The sequence below is a fragment of the Melanerpes formicivorus genome, unplaced genomic scaffold (assembly GCF_026170545.1).
Source record: "Melanerpes formicivorus ecotype bairdi unplaced genomic scaffold, bMelFor1.0.p_v2 SCAF_20, whole genome shotgun sequence".
Lineage (NCBI taxonomy): Eukaryota > Metazoa > Chordata > Aves > Piciformes > Picidae > Melanerpes > Melanerpes formicivorus.
The window spans coordinates 9,407,175-9,420,548 of record NW_027142372.1 but is presented as its reverse complement, the minus strand read 5'-3'; the positions used below and the strand labels follow the sequence as shown (position 1 = coordinate 9,420,548).

The 13,374-nt window shown below is 61.4% G+C and overlaps 3 protein-coding genes across 7 annotated transcripts; all 3 read left to right on the top strand.

Annotated features, from left to right (window-relative positions):
• Positions 1–788: 788 nt before the first annotated feature.
• Positions 789–1,781, top strand: MC1R (melanocortin 1 receptor). Its single transcript, XM_068150731.1, has one exon. It carries the CDS (start codon positions 789–791, stop codon positions 1,731–1,733), a length of 945 nt encoding a protein of 314 aa, XP_068006832.1. The 3' UTR covers positions 1,734–1,781.
• A 632-nt stretch (positions 1,782–2,413) lies between these two features.
• TUBB3 (tubulin beta 3 class III) lies at positions 2,414–5,947 on the top strand. Its single transcript, XM_068150730.1, has 4 exons — positions 2,414–2,549; positions 3,517–3,625; positions 4,283–4,393; positions 4,642–5,947. Exons 1-4 carry the CDS (start codon positions 2,493–2,495, stop codon positions 5,715–5,717), a joined length of 1,353 nt encoding a protein of 450 aa, XP_068006831.1. The 5' UTR covers positions 2,414–2,492; the 3' UTR covers positions 5,718–5,947.
• A 1,234-nt stretch (positions 5,948–7,181) lies between these two features.
• On the top strand, positions 7,182–13,240 carry DEF8 (differentially expressed in FDCP 8 homolog). Of its 5 annotated transcripts, none has more exons than XM_068150726.1 (12): positions 7,326–7,588; positions 7,977–8,093; positions 8,190–8,272; positions 8,625–8,774; positions 9,836–9,977; positions 10,069–10,233; positions 10,781–10,908; positions 11,473–11,586; positions 12,197–12,277; positions 12,414–12,503; positions 12,613–12,722; positions 12,810–13,240. In XM_068150726.1, the coding sequence occupies exons 1-12, from the start codon at positions 7,396–7,398 to the stop codon at positions 12,913–12,915; spliced, it is 1,479 nt and encodes a 492-aa protein (XP_068006827.1). In that variant the 5' UTR covers positions 7,326–7,395; the 3' UTR covers positions 12,916–13,240. The 5 variants fall into 5 exon arrangements, with proteins under 5 accessions (XP_068006830.1, XP_068006828.1, XP_068006825.1 ...); XM_068150725.1 differs by having other exon boundaries at positions 7,327–7,588; positions 12,363–12,503; XM_068150729.1 differs by lacking the exon at positions 7,326–7,588 and adding an exon at positions 7,182–7,213 and having other exon boundaries at positions 12,363–12,503; positions 12,613–13,240.
• Positions 13,241–13,374: the final 134 nt, after the last annotated feature.

The following is a 13,374-nucleotide window of genomic DNA, read 5'->3' as shown; positions in this document are numbered from 1 at the left end:
GTGAGGTGAGTCTAATGCATATCCTCAAGGCACAGGGACACTCAGGGCACTTGGGGATCACAAAGTACATGGACCCTTCAGGGTGCAGAGATCACCTTGTGACACCTAGGACAACCGGGGACTCCAAGGTGTTGGGACAACTCCTGGTACACTCTGGCCTGAAGGACACATGGGACCCCACAAGAGACATAGTCACTCAGGGCACCCATAACCCCAGAATACTTGGGAACCCTAAAGTGCATGGACACCTCAGGGTGCAGCGATCTGCTTTGGGCATCCAGGACCCCAGAACACTTGGGGATCCCAAGGAACATGGTCCCCCAAGGATACACACAACCCTCATGGCACACAACTGCCAGGCTCCTCAGCCACGGGAGGACATGGACCCTCCCAGGGCACATGGGACCCTTGGGCTCATGGTGACCCCAGTCCATGGAGTTCCCCAGGGGTTCGGCAGTCCCAGTATCCACAGCAGCTCCTCAGGGTACTGCTGTCATGTGTGTGCCCACCCTCCTCTGGAGGAGGAGTCCCAAGAGCCAGCTTTAAAGCAGGGCAGAGAAAGGGCCTTTTCTTCTCCATCACCCTGGGCCAGCGGGCAAGCAGCTGCAGGGACGCTGGGCAGGGCTGGCAAGGAGACCAGCTACCACCACACGGGGACCCCCCTTCCCCTGTCCCTCCTCATCCCCTCAGCCTTGGTGCAGGAGCACTGGCGGGGGTCTGGGGGGTGTGTGGGTAGTGTGGAGGCCCCCAGGGGCTTGCCCCCCAGCCAAGGGGACACTGAGGGGGACATGTCAACATTGGCCCCCCTGCGCCTGCTGCGTGAGCCCTGGAATGCCAGCGAGGGCAACCAGAGCAACGCCACAGCTGCGGCAGGCAGCGCCTGGTGCCAAGGGCTGGACATCCCCAACGAGCTGTTCCTGGCACTGGGGCTGGTGAGCTTGGTGGAGAACCTGCTGGTGGTGGCTGCCATCCTAAAGAACAGGAACCTGCACTCGCCGACCTACTACTTCATCTGCTGCCTGGCCGTCTCCGACATGCTGGTGAGCATCAGCAACCTGGTGGAGACCTTCTTCCTGCTGCTGCTGAAGCACGGCCTGCTAGTGGTCTGCGCCAGTGTTGTCCGCCACATGGACAACGTCATCGACCTGCTCATCTGCATCTCTGTGGTGTCCTCCCTCTCCTTCCTGGGGGTTATTGCTGTGGACCGCTACATCACCATCTTCTACGCCCTGCGCTACCACAGCATCATGACCTTGCAGCGGGCTGTGGTGACCATGGCCAGTGTCTGGCTGGCCAGCACCGTCTCCAGCACCGTATTTGTCACCTACTACCGCAACAATGCCATCCTCCTCTGCCTCATTGGCTTCTTCCTCTTCATGCTGGTCCTTATGCTGGTGCTCTACATCCACATGTTTGCCCTGGCCCGTCACCACCTCCGCAGCATCTCCAGCCAGCAGAAGCAACCCACTGTCTACCGCAGCAGCAGCCTGAAGGGTGCTGTCACCCTCACCATCCTTTTGGGTGTCTTCTTCATCTGCTGGGGACCTTTCTTCTTCCACCTCATCCTCATCGTCACCTGCCCCACCAACCCTTTCTGCACCTGCTTCTTCAGTTACTTCAACCTCTTCCACATCCTCATCATCTGTAATTCATTAATTGACCCCCTCATTTATGCCTTCCGGAGCCACGAACTCCGACGGACGCTACGGGAGGTGATATTGTGCTCTTGGTAGGACAACAGGACAGCCGGTAATGGCATGGACAGATGGACAGGACACACCATGGGGGGGTGTGTGTGTGTCCCCCACCCAACCCCTCTCATGGTAGCCAATAAAAGCTCTTTATGGCGATGCTGTGGCTCCACCGGGGGGTGGAGGGGGGGGGTTGGCCCCCTCCTGGTGCCACCGTTACTCGAAGCTCAATCTCTCCTAGTTGCCATTGATGGGGACCGGCAGCAAGGACTAGTGGGGGTGTTGGGGCAGCCCCCATGAGGAGGGGTTCCCTCCCCGCAGAGGGCTGTTCCAACACCCCACTAGTCCCAATGATGGGGGTATACGCCGGACAAAAGACCCACACATCACCGTCGCCTTTGTTCTTGGGCCACACCCACTGCCATTCCCCCTGCTTCTCGTTACCGGACCCCTCCCTTCCACCACCCCGGGATGCTCCCACCGTGCTCGGGTGGTCCCCTACACCCCCACCCCCAATACGGGTGCAGAGGAACGGGGGGGTCCCTATCCATGCTGGGGGGGTAAGGTGGTGTCCCAGTGCTGGTAGGGCGTGGTCAGGGCGTGGCCGGGTGCCGCAGCGTTGCGGCGGCAGAGTTTTCTGATTGGTAGCGTGGTGGTGGTGACGTCAGAGCCCGGCCCGGTGCGGCGTGAGACGTCTATAAAAAGAGGAGGAGGAGACGCGGGGCCCCGTCCCCCCGCTGCTCCCTGGTACCGCTCCTACTTCTTCCCGTTCCCGGTTCCGTTCCCGGTTCCCGTTGCACCATGAGGGAGATCGTCCACATCCAAGCGGGACAATGCGGCAACCAGATCGGCGCCAAGGTAACCGCGGCATCAGGGACAAAAACATCCCCCACACCCCCGTCCTCTTCCCTACTGAAATGCCCCCCACCCCGATCCCCTTTTTGCCGCACCGGGAAGACAAAAGGCTCCGCCCAACACCGGCGCCCCCACCCCCCTCGGTCACTGCCGCTGCTGCGGCCACCCTTTGTCCTTCAGCACCGCGGACAGCGCCCGCGCCCCGCCCCACCGCCAGACGGCGCCCGCCGCCCCGCCCTGCCCTGGGGTGGGGTGGGGGAAACGGACACAACGAGGGGTCTTAGTGCCCCCCACTGGGGGTCATGAGGTCCTAGTATCCACCTCGGGGTGTCTCACGATCGGAGTGGCCCCCTTCCCCAGGGCCTCCTCCCTTCGTCGCAGTGCCCTAGTGCCCCTCATTGAGAGACACAGGGTCCTGGCATGTGTGTGTGTCCCCGCGCTGTGTCGCAGGGTCCTAGTGTCTCCCATTGGGCGTCGCCGAGTCCTAGGGTATGCGTGTGTCCCCCTGTGTGTGGCAAGGTCTTAGTGACCTGTCCCGGGCTGTCACAGGGTTCTAGCGCCTCCCGCTTTGTCCTGCCCTGGAGGGTGTCGCGAGTTTTAATGCCCCCCCATTGCGTGTCCGGGGTCCTAGCTTTCCCGTCTCCCCCACTCCACGTCTCCGCTTTGTCTCGGGAGGTGCCGTGGGGTCCTAGTGCAGCCCCGCCCTGTCCTCGGCGGGGTTCGCAGGGTCCCGGTACTACAGTCCCAATCCCTCACTGCCCATGGGGAGGTATGGCAGGGTCCTAGTGTCCCCCCAACCCTGGGTGTCATGGAGTCCTAGTGCCCCCGCCCTGTCTCAGAGGAGTGTCGCAGGGTCCTAGTGCCGCCCACCCCTCTCGCCCTGCCCTGTGTCGCAGGGTACTAATGCCCCTCCACCTCGTTTGTGCCTTCGGGTCTTCCCGCCGCACTAAGCCCAGTGTGTGTCCCCCAGTTCTGGGAGGTGATCAGCGACGAGCACGGCATCGACCCCAGCGGCAACTACGTGGGCGACTCGGACCTGCAGCTGGAGCGCATCAGTGTCTACTACAATGAAGCCTCCTGTAAGAGACCTCCCCCGTTCCCCAGGAGTCCCCAGAAGAGCAGGGCGGCTACACATCCCGACCCTGGGCAGGGGGAACACCCCTGTCCTGCCCCCCCTCCGTGCAGCAAGATCCTCCCGCGTCTGCTGGGGTGGGCTGGGTGGGGCTGGGTGGGGCAGGACAGACATATGAACCTACCCCATGGAGATCTTGGGTGAGGGAGATGTGCACCCTCCCCCATAGGACTTTGTGGTTTGGGGAGTTGAGGGGGGGACAGACCCACACATGCACCCAGGTCAACCAGCTCCATGGGACCCTAAGGTTCTGTTGGGGGACAAGATTCGTACACCCACCTTGTGGGACCTTGCAGTTTTGGGGGGGACACAGACATGTCCCCATACGGACATGACACACACAGAGAGGTCTATGGGATTGTGAGGATCCACCCAGCCCTGTGAGACTCCCACTGAGTGTGGAAGGGGAGAAGGGTGCACCAGCTCCATGAGGACCCCATGGTTTCAGGGAGCACACACACAAATCCAGTGATATGGAGACTTTGTGGTTTGGGTAGGGGCACACAATCAGTGTACCCATCCTTACGGGACCCTGCCAGGCGTGGGGGACTTCCCAGGGTGGGAGTCATCATGAGGTCCCCCCCCATCATGGGCTCTTTTGCAGCTCACAAGTATGTCCCTCGTGCCATCCTGGTGGACCTGGAGCCAGGGACGATGGACAGCGTGCGCTCAGGTGCCTTTGGCCACCTCTTCCGCCCAGACAACTTTATCTTCGGTAAGTCCTTAGGGAGAGGGAGGCCATCGCCCACACCCTGCCCGCACCAGCACCAGCCCCAGGGTGCATCTCCACCCATGCCAGAGGGCCTGGCACAACCAGCACGACACCAAACCCTTCTAGTTTCCCTTTCCCACCCCACCCTGTCTTCAGATCTCACCGATGCCGCTGGCGGCACCTCATCCCCTCCCCGGCGTGGGTGCAGCGTGCCAGCAGCCATTGGGTGCCTTTTTTTTTTCCCCTGGCAGGGCAGAGTGGGGCTGGGAACAACTGGGCTAAGGGACACTACACAGAAGGTGCTGAGCTGGTGGACTCGGTGCTGGATGTGGTACGGAAAGAATGTGAGAACTGCGACTGCCTCCAAGGCTTCCAGCTGACCCACTCGCTGGGTGGTGGCACCGGCTCTGGCATGGGCACCCTCCTCATCAGCAAGGTGCGGGAGGAGTACCCTGATCGCATCATGAACACTTTCAGCGTGGTGCCATCCCCCAAGGTGTCAGACACAGTGGTGGAACCCTACAACGCCACGCTCTCCATCCACCAGCTGGTGGAGAACACGGACGAGACCTACTGCATCGACAACGAAGCCCTCTACGACATCTGCTTCCGAACCCTCAAGCTGGCCACCCCTACCTATGGCGACCTTAACCACCTTGTCTCAGCCACCATGAGCGGTGTCACCACCTCCCTCCGCTTCCCTGGCCAGCTCAATGCCGACCTCCGCAAGCTGGCTGTCAACATGGTGCCCTTCCCTCGCCTCCACTTCTTCATGCCAGGCTTTGCCCCGCTGACGGCCCGTGGCAGCCAGCAGTACCGCGCCCTCACAGTCCCTGAGCTCACCCAGCAAATGTTTGATGCCAAGAACATGATGGCTGCCTGTGACCCCCGCCATGGCCGCTACCTCACTGTGGCCACCGTCTTCCGAGGCCGCATGTCCATGAAGGAGGTGGATGAGCAGATGTTGGCCATCCAGAGCAAGAACAGCTCTTACTTCGTGGAGTGGATCCCCAATAATGTCAAGGTGGCTGTTTGTGACATCCCTCCCCGGGGGCTCAAGATGTCCTCCACATTCATAGGCAATAGCACAGCCATCCAGGAGCTCTTCAAGAGGATCTCAGAGCAGTTCACTGCCATGTTCCGCCGCAAAGCCTTCCTCCACTGGTACACAGGTGAGGGGATGGACGAGATGGAGTTCACTGAGGCCGAGAGCAACATGAATGACCTCGTCTCCGAGTACCAGCAGTACCAGGATGCCACAGCTGAGGAGGAAGGCGAGATGTATGAGGATGATGAGGAGGAGTCAGAGGCACAGGGTGCCAAGTGATGCTTGATATGCCTCCACCTCGCCCGCAGCCTCCTCACCCCCAGCTTTGTGCTGCTGCAGCCCCCCCAACCCCACTCCCTTTCAGTGTCTCCTGACCCATCCCCCCCCATCCTGAGCCGGCTTGGCACCCCCACCCCCACCTCCTGCCTCCTCCCTTTTGTTTTTTTACTTGTTTGTGTCTTTTTTTTTTTTTTTTTTGAATACTTAATAAATTTATTGCTGTCCAAGTACCACCTGGCTGTGACTCCTGGAGGGGTAACAGGGAGAGAATCTTCTGCTGAGGGCAACTTGGGGGATTGAATCCATTAACCTAGGGCCCCAAAGTGGCTTGGCCCAAGCCCTAGTCCCCTCCCAGATAATGCCTGTCCCCAACAAGTCTCTTACCCTACCCACCCTTTGTCCCACAGACCCAGCTGCCCCAGGGATGGGGTTGCAGGTGCCCTCTCACCCCACTGCAGTGACTAAGTGGATGCCATTGTCCCCCCTGTCACCCTTTTTGCAGGGACAGAGGGTGGTGGCTCCCCCCTTCCTGCACCAGGACAGTGTTGGCCCCTTGTCCCTCCAACCAAGGTGGAGATATCACCCCCAGGGTGATTCCCCAGAACTGGTTTTGGGCATCCAGAGTGCCCCAGCCCAAATAGCCCTAAGCCCCTGAGCTCAAGAGACCCCACAGCTGGGCTGACCACGGTTATGGGGCTGCAGCCCCACCTCAGCTGCGGCTCTCTGCTGGAGGATCCCTGTGGAGATAGCAGCAGGGGGCTCTGGGACCAGGGTGCAAAAGGGATGAGGACAATGGGTCTGGGAGCTCTAGGAGCAAGGAACTATGGGGCTGGGGAACATGGAGACCAGGATCTGTGGGACTGAAATCTACAGGGACAAGGGACTACGGGGCTGGGGGATCTGGGAACTGGGAGCTACGGGGCTATGGGTTGGGGTCTACAGGAACAAGGGACTATGGGGTAGGGATCTTACAGGGACCAGGAGCTGTTGGGCTGGGGTCTTCTGGGTGCTGGGAACTATGGAACTGAAGGCAAAGGGTGCCCGAATCTATGAGGACTGGCATCCGTGGGGCTGGGAACTATGAGAACCAGGAACAATGGGGCTAGGGTCTCTGCAGACAAAGGATTATGGGGCCGGGAGGCTTATAGAGGCTGGTATCTAAGGGGCCCAGGGCTCCGGGGACTGGGGGCTATGGGGCCGGGAGCTATAGGAACAAGGGACTGTAGGAACAAGGGACAACGGGGCTGCGCGTTGTCGGGCCCAGGAGCTATGAGGCTCGGGGCTCTGGGGCAGTGGGCCATGGGGCACGGCAGGTTGTAGGTCCGTGTTCCGGGGCTCGGTTCGCCGCGTCCTCGTTGTCCTCCCCATCATCTAGCCGCGGCCCCGCCCGGGTGCGCTACGGTCAGCCGGCCGGCAGGGGGCAGCAGCACGGTAGGGTGGAGCGGGGCGGGGCCTGGCTGGGCGGGGCGCGGCGCTGGCGGAGCCGGGGGGCGGCGGTGAGCAAGGCGGGGGCGCTGCCCCCTGGCGGGCGGGAGGGGGCCGGGGGTTGGGGAGGGCGGTCCGGTACCGGGGACTGGTACCGGCGGGGCTCTGCTGGGGCTTGGGTGGGGAATGCGGTGGGCAGTGGAGGGGATGGGCAACAAGGGTTGCGCGGAGCGACGTGCCGGGGGCGGATGAGATGCACCGGGGGCGTCCGGACGGTACCGGGATGGGGCGAGCGTGGGCCCAGCCGGGCGGTGGCAGCGGGGCAGGGCGGTGGCCGCAGGCGGAGCGGGCGGCAGGACGGGTTTGGAGACGGCAATGGGGACGTGAGGACGGTGCTGGGGTGACGGTGTCGGTAGCGGTGTGTCGGTACCGGAGTGTTGATGCCGGTACTGGGGCTCTGGGGACGGAGGGGGTGTCGGTGCTGGAGTGTTGACGTCGGTGCTGGTGTTGGGGTGTCGTTACTGGTGATAGGGTACTGGTGACAGGGTGCTGGGGTGGCAGTGCCGGTGTCGGGAGGCCAATGCTGGGGTCCCACTGCCAGTGTGTTGGTGCTGGTGACGAGCTGCCGGTGCTGGGGCGTTGGTGCCCGTGTCAGCGGTGCCGGTGCTGAGCTGTCAGTGGCAGGGTGTTGGTGCTGGAGTGCCAGTGTTGGGATGTCGGTGTTACTGCTAGGGTGTCAGGGCCGGTGTTGGAGTGTCTGAGGTGGTGCCAGGGTGTCGGTGCCGATATAGAAGTGCCAGTGCCAGGGTATCTGAGGCAGTGACTGTCCTGTAGCAGTGGCGATGGCGTCGGACGAGCGGCTGGCTCGCTTCCGCCAGGCCCACCTCAACCCTTTCAACAAGACCCCAGAGGAGCAGGAGCAGCACCCCGAGGGGGAAAACCCCACACCAAGTGAGTGCTCAGCCCCCACCCCCCACAGTGCCCCATGGCAAGGGGGCTCTCAGGTGGTCCCAGCACCTGTCCTTCATGGCTCCCATGCCATTGCAGCCCCACAGCCAGACCCGTCCCCAGGAGACCCCGAGGGTGCCCTGGACTTGGGCCTGGCTGAAGACCACTTCTCACGGCCTGTGGTGAGTGGGGCTAGGGAGGCTCTGTGGGGCTGGGAGGTTTGTATGAGTCTGAGGGGCAGGAGTGAGGCTTGGAAGGTTTGGGAGCCTGGGACTTCTGCAAGGGGTTGGGGGATCTGTATGGAGCTGGGGGCCAGTAGTGGGGTTGGGGGTATATGGAGCTAGGGCATGTGTGGGGCTGGAGGGGAGGCATGTCGCTGGGGGGGGTAGGAATGGGGCTGGAGAGTCTGTGGAACTGGGGCCTCAGGTGGGGCTGGAAGGTCTGTGTGGGGCTGGGGTGTGTATGGGATGGAGATGTGTGAGGTGGAGGGCTGCCAGTTCACCTTCCTCTTCCTCATCCCCTCCATGGTGTCAGGGTCTGATCCTGGCTCAGGATGTGGGGCAGCTGTGCCAGGCCATTGAGGAGTGCAAGCGGGTGATCCTGGCGCTGCCCGAGCACTCGGAGCGGCAGAAGGATGCGGTCGTGCGGCTCATCCACCTCCGCCTCAAGCTGCAGGAGCTCAAGGTGGGGCAGGACTGGGGATGGGGCTTCCCCAGGGCTCAGCACTGGGACCAGTTTGGTTTAACATCTTCATCGGTAGTCTAGACAAGGGGATCAAGGGCACCCTCTGTCAGTATGCAGACACCACCAGGTTGAGCGGGCGTGTTGATCTCCTTGAAGGCAGGAAGCATCTACAGAGGAATCTGGCCAAGCTGGATCAAAGGGCTGAGGCCAATGGGATGAGGTTCAATGAGGCCAAGTGCTGGTTCCTGCACTTGGGTCACAACCACTCCATGAACACTCCAGGCTTGGTGCAAAGTGGGTGGAAACTGCCTGGTGAAAAAGGACCTGGGAGGCTTGGTTGGCAGTGTCTGAAGATGAGCTAGTGTGTGCCCCTGTGGCCTCCCATGTGGCCAGGAAGGCCAAGAGCATCCTGGTCTGGATCAGACATAGTGTGGCCAGCCGGACCAGGGCAGTGACCATCCCCCTGTACTGGGCACTGATAAGGCCACACCTTGAGTACCTGGTTCAGTTTTGGGGCCCTCACTACAAAGCAGACATCGAGGTGCTGGAGGAGGTCCAGACAAGGGCAATGAATCTGACAAAGGCTCTAGAGAACAGGTCTTGTGAGGAGCAACTGAGGGAACTGGGGTTGTTCAGCCTGGGGAAGAAGGAGGCTGAGGAGAGACCTTCTGGTTCTCAACAACTCCTGAAAGAAGGTTGGAGCCAGGCAGGGGTCAGTCTCTTCTCCCAAGGAACAAGCAACAGAACATGAGGAAATGGTCTCAAGTTGCCCCAAGGGAGGTTTAGGTCAGACCTGAGGAACAATTTCATCCCCTTGAGGGTTGTCCAGATCTGGCCCAGGATGTCCAGGGTAGTGCTGGAGTCCCCATCCCTGGAGGAGTCACAAAGCTGTGGAGATGTGGTGCTGAGGGCCATGGTTTAGTGGTGACCTGTCAGTGCTGGGTTAATGGTTGGACTCGATGATCTTAAAGGTCTTTTCCAACCAAAATGATTCCATGAGTTCAATGACTCCATGATTCCATGGTTAGGGGGCCCACACTGACACCCCCCTTCTCTTTCAGGACCCTGATGAAGATGAGCCCAACATTCGCGTGGTGCTGGAGCATCGCTTCTACAAAGAGAAGAGCAAGAGCGTGAAGCAGATGTGTGACAAGTGCAGCACCATCATCTGGGGCCTCATCCAGACCTGGTACACCTGCACAGGTCGGGGGAGGAGACTCCCAACCCAACCTACCCCACCTTCCCACCTCCACCTTATCTCCTGCTGACGGCCACCTGTGTCTCCCCACCCAAGGCTGCTACTACCGGTGCCACAGCAAGTGCCTGCCACTGGTGAGCAAGGTCTGCGTGCGGGCCAAGGTCAGCCACCAGGCTGAGTACCAGCTCAGCATCTGCCCTGAGAGTGGGCTGGACAGCCAGGACTACCGCTGTGCCGAGTGCCGGGCACCCGTCTCCCTGCGTGAGGCTGGGGGCCCTGGGGGCGCTGGGGGCTCTGGCATGGCTGGGGGGACCTGGGAGGTGTGGGCCTGCCTGGGGCTGAGGGCTTTGTGGGGTTAGGGGGAGCTTGGGGATGTCTGGGGCTAGGGGAGCTGGAAGATGTGTGGGCCTGCGTGGGGCTGGGGGCTCTGTGGGGTTAGGGGGAGCTTGGGGGTGTGTGAGTCTGGGGGGAGCTGGGAGGTTCTGTCGGGCTGGGGGCTGCATGGGGATGGTAGCTCTAGTGAGGCTGGGGGGATATGGGACTGGGCAGAGTTGGGGACTGCATGGGTCTGGGCAGAGATGGGAGGGTGTGAGGCTGGGGGGAGCTGGGGGACCAGGGCTGTCTGGGGTTTGGTGGGGGGTGGGGAATGTGGGGCTGGGGGTGCTTCTTTAATGGCTGAGGGGAGATCATGGTGTCCCCAGGTGTTGTGGCATGTCCTTTGGCGGGGTGCAGGGTATGGCACAATACCAGTGCTGATGTGAGTGCCCAGTGCATGTGCCAACACGTGCCAACATGTGTGCCACCACAGGGGGGGTGCCCAGCGAAGCCAGGCAGTGTGACTACACCGGTCTCTACTACTGCAGCAGCTGCCACTGGAACGACCTGGCCGTGGTGCCCGCTCGTGCCATCCACAATTGGGACTTTGAGCCCCGCAAGGTGCCCTGAAGTGGGGTGGGAGCTTGGGAGGATGGTCACTTAGGGTGGATGTGACCCTGCACAGGGGTCGTGGGGGGCCATGTCCCTGGTTGGAGGTCACCTGGGGGGACCATATTCCTGGGTGTTGGGGTTCATGAGGTCTGTGCCCCTGAACAGAGATCACCTGGGGATCTGTGTCCCTCCTTAGAGGTCACTTAGGTGGCCATGTCTCGGGTTGGAGGTCACTTGTGGGAACATATCTCTGGTCATGAGGTTTTTTTGTGGCCATGTCTCTCTTTGGAGGTCACTTATGAGTCCTGGTCATGGAGGTCCCTGGGGTTTGTGGCCCTAGCTGGAGGTCATTTAGGGGACTGTTTCCCTGATCAGAAGCTGCTGGGAGGCCCTATCTGTGGGTGAAGTTCACCTGGGAGTCTCTGTCCCTGGTTATGGGTGCCCGTGGCTGCCCCCCTGAGCAGAGGTCTCTTGGGGGTGGCAGTGTGCCTGGCCATGAGTGGCAGTGCTGTGGGGCAGCGTGGCTGGCGTGGCGCTGCGGGGTGACAGCGGCAGTGTGGGTGACACGGGCAGGTGTCGCGGTGCAGCATGCGGTACCTGGCGCTGATGGTGTCACGGCCTGTGCTGAAGCTGCGGGAGATCAACCCACTGCTCTTCAACTACGTGGAGGAGCTGGTGGAGATCCGGGTAAGTGCTAGGTGGAACACGTGGCAGAACAGCCCCACCCTGTGAGGCTGGGGTTGGGGACAGCACTGTGGGGGGAACGTGGGGAGAGGGATTCCTGGCAGCACCTGCTGGGTCCCATAAAGGGAGACCAGGGCAGGACTGGAGGCGTCCATACTGCTGTGGGGATGAACTTGGCCCAGCCTGACCTTTGTCCTGATCATGTCTCTGTCTCCATCCTGTTTCATTCCCACACCATGTTCATCCCATCCTTGTCTTTGTCCTCATCCTGCCCCTGCAACCACCCTTTTTCCTATCTTGGCCTCATTATGATCCCTGGTCCCCAACCACATCCCATTCCCATCCCCATCCTTGTATATCCCTGTCCCCATCTGGTCCCTGCCACTATAATTTTCTCTGTCTTCATCGCTGTTCCCATCCCTGTCCTCATCCCATCTCATTCCCACACCATCCCTACCTTCACCCCATCCCTATCCCCATTCCTATCTCTATCTCCATCCTGACACTGCCACCACCCTTTTCCTTATCATGGTCCTATCCCCATCCCTGTCCCCATCCTGGCATTGCCACCACCTCTTTGCCATCCTCATCCCATCCCATCCCCACTCTGCAGAAGCTACGCCAGGACATCCTCCTGATGAAGCCCTACTTCATCACCTGCAAGGAGGCAATGGAGGCACGGCTGCTGCTGCAGGTCAGGACCAGTGGGGTGCCAGTGCCTGGCAGGGTGGTACCAACCATGGTGGCAGTGCCAGCGGTGACACGTGTCCTGGCCACAGCTGCAGGACCGCCAGCACTTTGTGGAGAACGATGAGATGTACTCACTGCAGGACCTGATGGACATCGAGGCCGGGCGCCTGAGCTGCTCCCTCACCGAGATCCACACCCTCTTCGCCAAGCACATCAAACTGGACTGCGAGGTGAGCCGGCGCTGTGGGGCAGGCCCATGCCTTGCCACAGCCTTGGGGAAAGGGGTGGCAAGGACCCCAACCGGCACCATGGCGACCTTCTGCCCCTCTGCCACCCCAGCGCTGCCAGGCCAAGGGCTTTGTCTGTGAGCTCTGCAAGGAGGGCGATGTGCTCTTCCCCTTCGACAGCCACACCTCGGTCTGCACCGGCTGCTCCGCCGTCTTCCACAGGTACCAGCGACACTGGGGTGGCACTGGGTGGCACTGGGGTGGCTGGTGCTGTGGGGTGATCCACCAGTGTGTGTCCTCCCTCCACAGGGATTGCTTCTATGACAACTCCACCACCTGCCCCAAGTGTGCCCGGCTCAGCCTGCGCAAGCAATCCCTCTTCCAGGACTCTGGCATCACCGAGGCAGAGCCATAATAGGGGAGCTCCGCTGTACAACTGCCCCACAGCTGCCCCACCACCCACCACGGGACAGACGTGGGTCATTCAGGACCTTTGGGCATAGTGGCACTAGCCCAGCCCAGGGGGATCTGCTGGACCCCAGCCCAGACACACTCTACCAGGATAACGCTGCTGATTTGGGGGGAGCACACCCGGCTGCCCCCTGCCTCACCCCACAGACACCCATTTTCCCAGGGCTGAGCCCCCCAGGGAATGGGGGGGGAGGGGGGGTTGGGGCTGTGTGGGGCCCAGTGATGCCCCACTCTGGGTGTCATTGTAGCATTAACGAGGACTCTGTGCAACCCAGCACTTGTGTCCCTGTTTTGGGGGGGCACTGGGAGGGCACCGTGGGACACCAGGGGCTCACACTGGGGCTGTCTCCCCCACACCATGGCAGTAGGGCTGCCCCCACCCTCCCACCATCCACCCCACCAT